The sequence below is a fragment of the Cucurbita moschata genome, unplaced genomic scaffold (genome assembly GCF_002738365.1).
Source record: "Cucurbita moschata cultivar Rifu unplaced genomic scaffold, Cmos_1.0 Cmo_Scf00008, whole genome shotgun sequence".
Taxonomy (NCBI): domain Eukaryota; kingdom Viridiplantae; phylum Streptophyta; class Magnoliopsida; order Cucurbitales; family Cucurbitaceae; genus Cucurbita; species Cucurbita moschata.
Genome location: NW_019268524.1, coordinates 1,498,346 through 1,510,687, shown reverse-complemented (window position 1 = coordinate 1,510,687; position 12,342 = coordinate 1,498,346). Strand labels below are relative to the sequence as shown.

Below are 12,342 nucleotides of genomic sequence, written 5' to 3'. Positions count from 1 at the left end.
TTTTTTTTTTTTTTTTTTTTTTTTTTTTTTTTTTTTTTTTTTTTTTTTGGGATAAGACCAGATTTTGGACTTCTAAATTAATTTTATTTCCGTTGGAACAGATCTTACAGCTAAAATTTCACGAATTCATCAAAATAGTATGTTTCCATTCATTATATGAACAGTGTTGCTTTAAGTACAACGTTCAAAAATATGAACAAACATTCTATCAAACTTGCAAGCAAGAATGGGGCGAGCCATTCTGAACATCCTATGATCCACCAAATCTAGCATTCCAACAAGCTTTTTATACAGTAAGTACCCATAATAAACCAACCAACCAACAGGAGAGAAAGCAAAGACAGACCAATCAAGAAGGGCCACCCAACCATGGCAATGCCCAGGCAGACCACCAGTACAAAGGGAAGGAATGATCTTACAATTGACATGCCATCAACCCAATGCCCTTTCCACAGAATAAGAGCTGCTACATTTATCATATTCCAACTCATCGATCCATCGTAACATGCACGGTTCAGACAATTCGCGACAAAGGAATGGCAGTTGCATGTGAAAAGGTTGTAGGATTTATGCTCGAGATAGCGCTTACTTGATTGTAGGCCATCGTCCCAGGTAATGGCTGTTCCAAATTGTGAATGCTGATAGCCCTGCTTACATTTATGCGCAGCTAAGCTTGTTGGGAAGCAACACTACAAAAAATAAGGTTCCATACAACTGTTAGGGATCCATTGGTAACTTTTACACGGTTTACAAAGAAAATAAATAGTGTAGGAGAGAATGTGATGGGCATCTTTGAAACAATATGGCATTGCACCCAAGGGAGACCAGCTAACGAGGAAGCAGTAAAAAGCGCATTCTCTAAGTGAACAATATTCCTGGTTGGTCCATCACAATTTTCGTTGAAGTTGCTAAGTGAAATTTATGCACTTCAATCAGCTTGCATTCTAGTCAGGAAACAGGAATCTAATTTCGTGAAATATTTGTGTAAACTAACTATGGACTTACTTTTTCTCTGTCAAGTTGAAGGTATCTCGCAACGGGGCCAAATGCAAAATCATTGGTATTCACAAAATTTGATCCTGCGAAATCCAATATGACTCCATCCTCCCTGCAAATCCCAACATGGCCAATGAAGGGTGCCAACCAAGAGACAACGGGAAGAGGGGTCCAAACCAAACAGCATGGGAACTTTGCTTGGACTGGATCGATTGCATCTAGAGGCCATAACTCATGTTTTATGCTCTTCGTAGAACTGACTAGTTCAACATCATAAACCGCTTGCGGCATCATTTTAGAGTACTCTCCAGGTACCATTTAGCTTTGTTAATAATTGGAACAGACGCATCACTGTGTCAAACCACACTCTGGGAGAGACTGAATTTGCTCCAGCTAACAGAAACAACCCCCAGACTTTCTCAAAAGGATGAACAAACAATGGGATTTAAAGGCAAGAAAAAATCAAGTTTAAGTAAATATTTCAAATTTTCAAGAACATTACAATCAGCAATCTGCATCCAATGTGCAATGCAATCAACCTTCCATCAAGTCTCTTTTTCGTTCAAAAAACTACAACTGCATCAAAAGAAACACTGCAAAAAACAACAAGCAACCAAGAAAATCAAGAAAAGTTCTGATACAAATATTTCAGTTCGAAATTCCGTGGCTGATCAAATAAACAAGTTTCACAAATAAATCGATCAGGTAAAAAATCTACGCTCAAATTATCCTTTACCAATTGCAAACCACCAACCATTGAAAGATCCACAACATTTTTTATTTTCTAACCTCGAGCTAACTTCATTTTAATATTAATGGTTATCCAACATCAAGGAGATATTTCTCATGGAACCAATACTTAGAAATGTCCACAAGATAGCAAGTTATTAGCCTCCAACTTTAGGATTTGTGCACGTTGTAGATGACAAATAAACAAGAACACAAACAAAGGCACAGCTAGAACTTTTTCCGACATTTCCTTCCACAATTTCTTTATGTAACCAGGCTCTCAAGCTCACACCCCACTGATCTATGGAAAAACACGTGTGACTCAATCCTATGATACAATTATATAACTTCCCCATCTGTTAAACACAAAATTTCTGGATCTAAGGATGGTTCGTCGCAAGTTTATGAAGTCGAAATCCTAATTCATTCTCGGTCAGTAACAAAAGACTTGTCAATTATCGAATTTGATCTTTAGCCCATTAAATTAAAATATCGATAAGATATTATTTACAATCCAAATTCTTCCCATCTGAATCATCTCATGCCCCTGGATCAAAGATTTTTCATAAACACTACCCAGCATTCTAGAGAATAGATCGAAATCCACGAATTAAAATCGGAGGGCAATATCGATCACGTGATTCTACGGATTAAAACAAATCCCCAAAAAACACGTAATTAACTCCACTTCTTCTGTTATATATATAAAAAAGGCCATCCCCCCAAAAATAGAACGAGCAGAAAAATACAAAACCGTTAGAATTAGAAGGATGAGAGGCTCAATTTCTCACGACTGCTCAACGACTAATCTGCCGCCAAGCCAAGCACAAAAATATAATCGACTAAAATCCTCAAGATTTGAGTTTCTTAGAACATAATAAATCGAGAAAAAGAATTTAAAGCAAACAAAACAAATTTGGAAGGAATAAAGAGTCCGGAGCAGAGAAATCAGGCCTGAAACTCACCTGCAACAGACAGTGAAAGCGGCAAAGTGAGAAAAACCCGGGAACGAAGAAGAGGAAATAGACGAAATGGTTGTATACAAAATAGTCGGATTGTTCATTGCTGAAAGCCGAAGCTCGCTACGATGGCTACAATTTATTGGAACAGAAAATTGATTATTATAATTTTTTCTTCTCATTGCCTTCCCAGAATGGTGGCTATCGAGGTAGATGCATGAACCCTGATATTTTCTTATATTTTTTCCGGCGTGGGGCCCTTTGCTCCTTAAAAGATTTAATATTTTATTTTCTTAATCGGTTACCGAAGATTTTCAATATGTAAGCTTCAAATTAAAAATAACGTACATTATTAAACGAATTATTAACCAAAGTTTATATTATAGCTTCTTCTTCCATTAGACGACCCCTTTTTCTTTTCTACCACGACCCCGAAAAGAGATTTTTCTATTAGAAGATTGGAGCATAGACGAGCTAGTACTAGTGGACGAAGCGAAAGCGAGAATGTTGGCTTGAGTAACACAAACATGGATGAAAATTCAACGTCCCAAAAATCTAAAGATTCAGTCTCGAGAATACTATTCTAACAACTAGGTTCAACGTCCTCGCTGACACTCATTCCCTTAAGAGAGATTTCCACACTCTTATAAGTGTTTCATTTTCCTCCCCAACCGATGTGAGGTCTCACAAAATCTCTCATCTCCATTTAGTTAAACACCGTGTCTAATAAGTCTCTAACAAATAGGATGAAACTATTGACCGATCTCAATACGATATCGCTCCAACTAATCATATGCATCGAGATAATTAAAAAATGACAAATACAGTTCTTTTGAGTTCATGGATGCCAAAACAATGCAATATCAACAAAAACATAAAAAGAGAGAAGTAAAAGATATGAACACAGACAACTTCATATGAATCTTTCTTTGTGCTTTTCATTCTTGTGAGGGTTAAATTTCTTTTACACAGTAATCTGCAGAGACCAAATGTTTACAATTCCCCAAAGGCCTCCACAGCCACACACACAGCTCAAGCTTGGAAGGACTTATTATTTTCCCCCTTTTTTTCCTTTTTTTTTCATCTTTTTTTCCCCCTTTCATCTGGGAATTTTCTTACATACACATCAAGAACTACAATATATAAAAAAATGGCAGATCCCACCACTGCACACTCTTTAACTTATGCAGCTACCTGTTGTTTTGGAGGATCTTCCACTTTCCACTCCTAAATAAGTTTGTGCTGAGCTCCCACTTTGAATGAACTAGCACTTCCCCTATCCAGTTGCAGTGTTTTCAAACAGCTTTACTCAAAAAGGAGAAACGAAAAAAGAAACGAACGCTGGCTGTTCGGACTCTTCGAGCCATTGAACAACTTCTTCAATGTAAATGCACATGAATCTTTTCTGTTCACTCCGATATTAGATTCCCGGAGTTTGTTTTCCGAACAAGCCGTTGAAGACGTCGTAATCGAGTAATAAGCTGAGAGAATGACGGCCTCAGTTGCGTGTCCCTGCAAGAAGAAGGAAACTTAAAGATGTAGGAGCGACCCGAGAACGATAAACTATCACACAATGAACCAAACTGCAAATATGGATGGAACGATGCTTCTTGTAAATTCTAGTAGTATTAGAAACTGAAAGCAGATGGGATTATGGGTATTTGTTGTTTGAAACTTACGTTTGCCAACAATCGCAAATGATCTGTGCTACTGCTGGATCAACATCTTCTGGGATTTCCAGGCGCCTATTCTGGAATCCTACAGCTCCTACAACCTGCATTGGGTTCAAACCTTTCCACGGTATGCGACATGTCGTCAACTCCCACAAGATCACACCGAAACTATACACATCACACCTGCATGCCACATAGGCACTATCAGTATTTTGTCAAACTCGAGCAAAAGATACGTCTTCTCGGCTCAATGCCCACATCGAAACTTACTTCTCATTGGCCGGTTCATTCCTTAGAACTTCTGGTGCCATCCATTCGGGCTACAATTAAGCAGAGACAATAAACATTCATTGGTTGCTATTGCAATACCAGATATGCCAGTTATCAAGGTAACATTTCAATGAAAACGTAAGGCAGTATATCAACCCGACGACTATCAAGGTTATTACCGTTCCAGCAGTTGACTTTGATGACAGAAACGTGTTCTGCTTGACACGTGACAACCCAAAATCACAAACCTATGAAGATATAAAAGTTAGATACTAGAAGAGATCAATCTCAAATACATCAAAACTGTATGCACAGGATAGTTTCATATACCTTGACAACCCAGTTTTTATCAACGAGGAGATTGGGGGACTTAAGATCTCTATGAACAATGGTTGGATGACTTGTGTGTAAGTAGTTCATTCCTTTGGCCTGGAAAACGAAAGATTTCTTAAAAGGAAAAGGGCTAACCATAACTAGTGGGGAGAGTATCTTTTTTTCTTTTCTAACTCCTTACCACATCGAAAGCCATTCTCAGTCGCCTCCTTTCATCGAGTTGAGAATTGGGACGATGCAGTAACCTATACAAACTTCCCCTGCAATGTTTCAAGGTTTAATCATAGACGAGATTAGGAGACGATGGATATAGCTCGACTTGCTTTAGATGCGATGCAGTAACCCAGCTCATGCTAATGAGGCTTCTCAACAATGACATATTTTGCGCACAGAGATATCTAAGCAGAATGTGCAATCCAATGTTGATAAGGTAACAAGTTATATATGTATCATAACCAAAAATTTCCCTCCATATTTGCATTAACATCAACAATTCGACATTTAAATCGATGCATTTGACTATAGAGTTGAGTGATAACTGAAACTAATGTGACGTTAAGAACATGCATAATATCACAAAATAACATTGACTACCCACAGCGGATTGCACATTCAGGACATGGGACACCATAATTGTTAAGCTCAAATAAAGAAAGAAACAACATGATCAACCTGGGAAGAAACTCTGTGAGGATTGAGAAATGAGGAGGGCGAGTGACTGCTCCCATGAAAAGGACAACATTAGGATGTCTCAGTCTTAACATGATTTCAACCTGCATGAATAAGCAGGAGCTTAACGAACTAAAAGAAAGCCCTTAAAGAGATTATTATCACTTAACTAATTTCCAAACAGAACCTAGAAGTTCGAACTTAGTACTTACTTCACATTTTAATTGGACCAAAGCAGCACCGGAAAAATCTTGGTCTAAGAACTTCTTCACAGCAACTTCCTGTAATTTAATGTTGTAAGCCCTGATTTTTCTAATGTTGCATATTCTAATGCATTGAAGTTTTTAACAAAGCAAAAGGCAAAAGAAAAACTGTGTGATGTGACAATGCATATGCTTGTCTGTTGAAACTTACAGTCCCATTCCAATCTGCTCGATAAACCTCGCCATACGATCCTGAGATACGAGGAAGGTATGAAGTACCCCAAACACAGAAAATACAATATAACAAAAGCCTTTCATCCAATCAAAGCTTTTAAAAATATTTATGAAACGGAAACAGAAACGTTTTATAAGTGATTTCCCGAACAAACCCTTTCAGATTATGAATGATAACAGTAATAATTAAACCCCCAGTTCATATTTACCTAAAATTTTATTGGACCCAGTAGTCAGTTTGTATTCTTAATGTGTTTTAAGAAGGGATGCAGTGATAAATACACAAACCAAAATGATAACTCAATGAGACTAGATATATATATTTTTTTTTTTTTTTTTTTTGAATCTTAATGATATGTGTCTTACCTATACCAATACGTTCACCAATGTGAAGATCCTCCCAAGGAATTTCCCATTCTGCAACTTCGCCTAATATCGGGTTGATCGTCTCGCTGTGGCCATCACTAGCATGCAGGTTACTATCATCAAGTTCTATCAAATTTTCTGATGGACTCTCACGATTATCTTGCAACCATCTTCTTTCTTCATCCACTAAGGTACTTCCTAGTTGTTTTTTATGAGAATTGGCAACAGAGGTTAACGAAACACCATCCACATGTTCACGATGAAGAGTCCCATTAACATCAACCAATTTTCCTGCTTCACCATTAACATCAACAAACACAAACCCCTCATTCATACTCTGAGGCCAAAAAGTGCCATGATTGTTCGCATTTGTCTCAGGTTTTTGTTCTTCGGTTGATCCCACAGTAGACGCTTTCTGCTTATTTTCATGGACAAGATTGTTCAAATACTCTGCTTCAGCAGAAGACTGTCCCTGGCTTGCCAACACAAAAGGGTTGCACTGAAGCCCAACATCCATGCCTTTCCCGTTGATCGGATACATTTGGTGAATCGCTTTCCTTTCACCATTTCCCTGTGAATCTATATCTGAAAACAGATCTGCAGGAGGTGATGCACCACTCTCTAACAATACAGCATGTAATTTCTGTGCAAACTCTGGGTTCTTTGCAGCACTAATGACATACTTCGATACCTTTTTAACTTTCTTCTTTTGCGCAGATGCCGACTGTGCACATGCACCCGATGAACTTTCAAATGCACTGCTTTCTGATTCTAAAAGCTTCTCAAAATCATAATCCGAACTCCCATTTAGAATTTCTTCAATAAAGTTTCTGCCGTTTTCTTTTGATTGAACACCTAAATCTGAAGCTTCTTTGGATACTAAGTTGCAAACATTTTCTACTCCATCTTGAGTAGATGAAATCAATACAGCTTCAGCTCCTTCATTTTTTAATACCGGTGTATCTTCGGGAACTGCTATAACATCTGCGGGTCTCCTATCAAAGCCATAATTCGAAAATTGACCGCTGGGTGCCTCTGATGGAATTAGTGTGCCTGGAGCACCCATAAGATCAATAATATATTCACTGCATCATAGAATAAATCATATGTAAATATTAGAGCTCCCTGTGATACTATAAGTATTAATTAGATTAGATTGCATACAGAGGTGCATGATGATAATCGTGGAGTATGAATATAAAAGATTGGGCAAACACTACCAACATTTTCTTTTAGGAACACGCAGGACACAAAGAGGATGATGCAGTAGTTTCCCGAAAATGTAGAAGGGAAAATATATATTTGAGGCATTTTTTTCCTATTTGCAATGTTGCCCTTATGTTTGTATTATATTGATGATTGCACTTCCAATTGCTAAGTCCATAAAATTTCCTCAAACCCATCCCTTGTGCTAGGCCTAATTGTAATCTACCGTATGCTTTGCTTTTGCCTTTTCTAGCATATTGTACACTTATTCTACGTGAGATCCCACATCAGTTGGAGAGGGAAACGAAGCATTCCTTATAAGTGTGTGGAAACTTCTCCCTAGCAAACGAGTTTTAAAACCGTGAGGCTGACGACAATACATAACGGGCCAAAGCGGACAGTATCTGCTAGTGGAGGACTTGGGTTGTTACAAATGGAATCAGAGCTAGTCACCGGGCGGTGTTCCAGCGAGGACGCTAGGCTCTCATCGGTTGGAGAGTGGGAACAAAGCATTCCTTACAAGGGTGTGGAAACCTCTCCCTAGCATACGCGTTTTCAAACTGTGAAGTTGACGACGATACGTAAGGGGCCAAAGCAGACAATATTTGCTAGCAGTGGGTTTGGGTTGTTACATTCTATCATGCAAAAATTTATTAAACAAAATTTAAAAAAAAAAAGGGACACTTTTTTAGGTGCATCAGATATTGTAGGCGTCCCAAATGCATTAGTCACCAACACCATCTCAGAAGAATGTTTCTACTATCACCAAGGTATTATATCATTGCAACCGAATCCACTCTATTTCTTGAAGAAATTGTAAACGAGACTAAAAAGAGATTCAATCATTGGTAATTACCTTCCATTATCAACTTTGATCATATTCACAGCTCCATCATCAGTACCAGTGTAGTAGCTTCCTTTGACAAGTATGCATGGAAGATTAATCCTATCAGCTAGCACCTAATACCAAAATTACGAAGTAAGCAACTTCAATAAAAGAAATAAAGGAAAGAAAAAGATATCAGCAAGAACTATTGTTCCAAAAAGGGGGTGGTATCGAAATTTTGAAAAGCCAAAGAAACAATGATGCCCAAGACGTATCGCACTAGTTCAAGAAAATAAATGGTAAGAGGTATAAAGTGGAAGTTCGCGACCTTAAAAAGCAAAGCTCTATGACGTGCAAGTCCAATATCAAGGCGTCCAAGCGGTAGAATAATCGTGTTCAAAGAACTACGCAACTCATAACTCCTGAGGGTCCACCTTCTCAACATTTCTTCAGCGTCCCCAACAGGACCACCCATTCTAGCAACAACTACATCAGCAAGTTTTTGAACCAGGCCACTTAAAATGAAGCCATGTTCAGAAACTCCGCAATCCATGAATATGTTATATGCTTGTCTCTCCAACTGTTGAAGCTCAGGATCAAGGAAGCGGTTCACCAAAATCACTTCATAATCGATATCACCTGTAACACATATTTCTTTAAGATCCACTAACAGTGGCATCTTTCCTCGGGTGCTAGAGTTCGCAGTAATGCCATATAAGTCATAAAATCCATCCATCACTTTTTCATCATAATTTACAACATTATAGCTCTGCATTGATAGATAAAGTAGTTATGTAACTGCTGCTGCCACGACTAACGATATCGATAATAGCAAAAACAATAAACTTCATTTGACAATATGTTATGATAAGTATAGAAACATAGATTTGTATACATAAATAAAACAATTTCTAGCAGTCAAGATGTAGTACAAATTATCCCTGGCAACATAACTCCAAAAGAAAACCCTAATATTCTAAAAGGGTTCAGGGTTTATACCAAAAATCATAACAAAACCAGACAAACAATATTAGAATTGAACACATAGGATGCTAACAAACCAGGACATGTGATGAGACAGGCACAAACCAGAAAATCATGTCATGACTCTCCAAATGATAACGATGTTCCTAACAATCCTCCAAATTTTCAAATAAAGATTAGAACATAACGGCCGACAACAATGCAGGAATTTATATTCGACCATGAAAATAATTCAAGCAAGGAGAATACCTAAGATAGAAAATGGTAATTCCTCACACATCAATCAAACCGATGACCTAATATGCAAAGTTTTTTTTAAACTGAAAATGAGACGTCGCCAGTTAAACAGCGATTTTAATAGCGATTGTTCAAAAATTCAATGCCAAGAGATAAAAGAACTGCCCAAGATCGAAAGATGTATAGTGAATAATCATGAGATATAATTGAAATTGCAATTCCCGCTATTGAACAATCAAAACCAAGAAGTTGAACAAAAATGCCTAAATTCAAGAAAGGAAGTTAAAGTGAAAAATACCCAATACTGTAGGGAGAGAAATTCAGCGAGGGCTTTACTGCCGGAGATGGAAGGCGAACAGCCAAGGCTCATCCGCTTAGCGGCATCGATCTGAGCGGACTCAGTGTCTTGTCTCGAATCAGGATCGGAAGCGCTAATCGCCATAGCCAATTGCATCTGAAACTCCTCCTCCAAAGCATTGAAATCGACGCAGCCACCATCCACATCGCCAGAAGCCGTCCGATCAACCACCGATTCAACGGCCTCCATTGTAGTGGAAGACGGCATAGCCACAGAGGAGGAGGACCCAGAAGAAGGAGACACCGATGAATTACTATTGGGGCATGGGGTCGAAGTGGGTCGCGTCGCGGGTTGGGAATCGCTCAATCGCTGGTGCTCATTAAGTCCCCCACCGATGTGAAGCTTTCGAAGAAGATGCTTCATTTTCGACATGGATCATCAAGCCACAACAAAACTCAAAACTCCCTATCTATCTCTCTCTCTCTCTCTCTCTCAGTGGTCTCTTCATACACAAGATTCACAAAAACGCCTTTTCCTTTGTAATTTTCTGTTCCTTAATTCCTATTTTTCTACCTCTATACGCTAAAACCTACGCCCCAAACTCAACTCTGAAGAGCCACAGATTCGCTTAATATGGCTACCTTTCTTCGTCAAGCTAACACCACTTGAACAGACTTGAACTCCTCACCCATTCCCTCCAATACCATTCTCTTTTGTCTCTCTTCCTTTTTCTTTTTTTCCTCAGGTCAATGACGCCATCTCGATCCTCTACATTCAAACCCACCGTTCTTTCCTGGACCCATTTTCATCCTGGCCCTCCATTCCCTCCAAATTCATCAGCTGGGTCCCCATCTCTGTCGGTTCGCCTCCATTTTCAGCTCCCTCTCATCCGTTTGATCATCAAAAACAGGCGGGTTCAACGCTGTTAGAGTGTACACAATTGAAGCAAAACACTCGATTTCATTTCTTAATAGATATTATTAACTTGGAATCTAAGAAAGTAAACGGATCGGACACTTAGCATCGTTTGAGGTTAAATTTTAAATGATACGATGATTAATATACTTTGCATTTTTTTTTAAAGTAATCTTATAATATTGCTTTTAAAAATATCATTCAACTTCCCAATTTTTCAAAAAAATACCATTAAATTTTTAAAATTTTTATTAATTTCCTTAAAAAAAATTAAAAACTCCAAAAACACTTTTAATTTTTTAAATTAATTCTTATTTTAATTTTTCTGAAATTTTATGGATATTTTTTAATTTTTAAAATAATTCAAATGTCTTAATTAAACTTATTACTTGAATTAACTTAACAATTTACTTTTGTTAATTTTGTTTAATTGATTTTGTGCTGACTAAGCCACGTTTGTTTGAGGTCATTGCAAGTATACAACAGTAGCGTGGAGCTGGCAATTGCCAGCTCATTTCTTACGTGTCCATATCCAATATTTAAATTTCCCAAACCTCGGACCATTGCTTTTTTTTTTTTTTTTTAATTAAAAAAAGGCCTCGATAATGTTGTTACGCTAGGTAGGACGGTCGTATTTTATTATTATTTCCGTTTAAATTGATCTTCTTAAGTTCTCGTGCTCTCTATTTGTATTAAATTTACATAAAAGATTAATTTAGCGGCTGTCATTAATTTGTTTGTAAATTTACCACGCCGGAGTTGTAACAGCCACCAATTTACTAAAGAAATGCAAGTCTAAATAATAATAGTAACTATAGTAGGTAACAAGTCTAAATAAAGAAATAAATCAAACCCCCCTAGATTTACCTCCCTGCCAAATTTTAATAACATTGCCGCCTGAAGATTTCCGTGAATTCAATAGTCATCCCTACCCGTAAGAGCAAAGTTCTCGCCTAAAGGATATCGTAATTATGGCGAATACGTTTCTCTTGTTTGCCACGTACTTAGATGTAAAAACATAAGCATAAGCCTACCACTAGCAGATATTATTCACTATGGCCCATTAATAACATCGTCAACCTCACAATTTTAAAATATGTCTATTAGGAGAGGTTTCCACGTAAAGGAAGTTTTGTTCCCCTCTCCAACCGATGTGGGATCTCACAATCCACCTCCTTGGGAGTCAGCATCGATCGTCTAGTGTCTGACTCTGATACCATTTGTAACCGCTCAAGTTCACTGTTAGCAGATATTGTCTGCTGTCAATCTCACAGCTTTAAAACGCGTCTGTTAGGAAGAAGCCTCCACACACTTATAAGAAATGTTTCGGTCCTCTTTCTAACCGACGTGGAATCTCACACTAAAATACAAACTAAGCAAGAACATGTGAACTAAACCCAGGGGATGATCGATTCCTTCTGTCGTTCCAGCTACTATAATAATA

The 12,342-nt window shown here is 37.9% G+C and overlaps 2 protein-coding genes across 5 annotated transcripts; both read right to left on the bottom strand.

The window, feature by feature from the left end:
* Positions 1 to 125: 125 nt before the first annotated feature.
* On the bottom strand, positions 126 to 2,894 carry LOC111445934 (protein REVERSION-TO-ETHYLENE SENSITIVITY1). Of its 4 annotated transcripts, none has more exons than XM_023084485.1 (4): positions 2,691 to 2,894; positions 1,499 to 1,589; positions 1,006 to 1,389; positions 267 to 689 (listed from the first exon to the last, which is right to left on the bottom strand). In XM_023084485.1, exons 3-4 carry the CDS (start codon positions 1,312 to 1,314, stop codon positions 267 to 269), a joined length of 732 nt encoding a protein of 243 aa, XP_022940253.1. In that variant the 5' UTR covers positions 1,315 to 1,389; positions 1,499 to 1,589; positions 2,691 to 2,894. The 4 variants fall into 4 exon arrangements, with proteins under 4 accessions (XP_022940256.1, XP_022940253.1, XP_022940252.1 ...); XM_023084484.1 differs by having other exon boundaries at positions 1,006 to 1,410; positions 2,691 to 2,893; XM_023084488.1 differs by having other exon boundaries at positions 126 to 689; positions 1,006 to 1,589; positions 2,691 to 2,893.
* Positions 2,895 to 3,596: 702 nt separating this feature from the next.
* On the bottom strand, positions 3,597 to 10,696 carry LOC111445931 (probable serine/threonine-protein kinase SIS8). Its single transcript, XM_023084481.1, has 13 exons — positions 9,984 to 10,696; positions 8,793 to 9,233; positions 8,495 to 8,598; positions 6,433 to 7,517; positions 6,044 to 6,084; positions 5,842 to 5,910; positions 5,633 to 5,733; positions 5,142 to 5,220; positions 4,958 to 5,056; positions 4,807 to 4,875; positions 4,628 to 4,677; positions 4,364 to 4,540; positions 3,597 to 4,196 (listed from the first exon to the last, which is right to left on the bottom strand). The coding sequence occupies exons 1-13, from the start codon at positions 10,413 to 10,415 to the stop codon at positions 4,094 to 4,096; spliced, it is 2,850 nt and encodes a 949-aa protein (XP_022940249.1). The 5' UTR covers positions 10,416 to 10,696; the 3' UTR covers positions 3,597 to 4,093.
* Between the last annotated feature and the right edge of the window lie 1,646 nt (positions 10,697 to 12,342).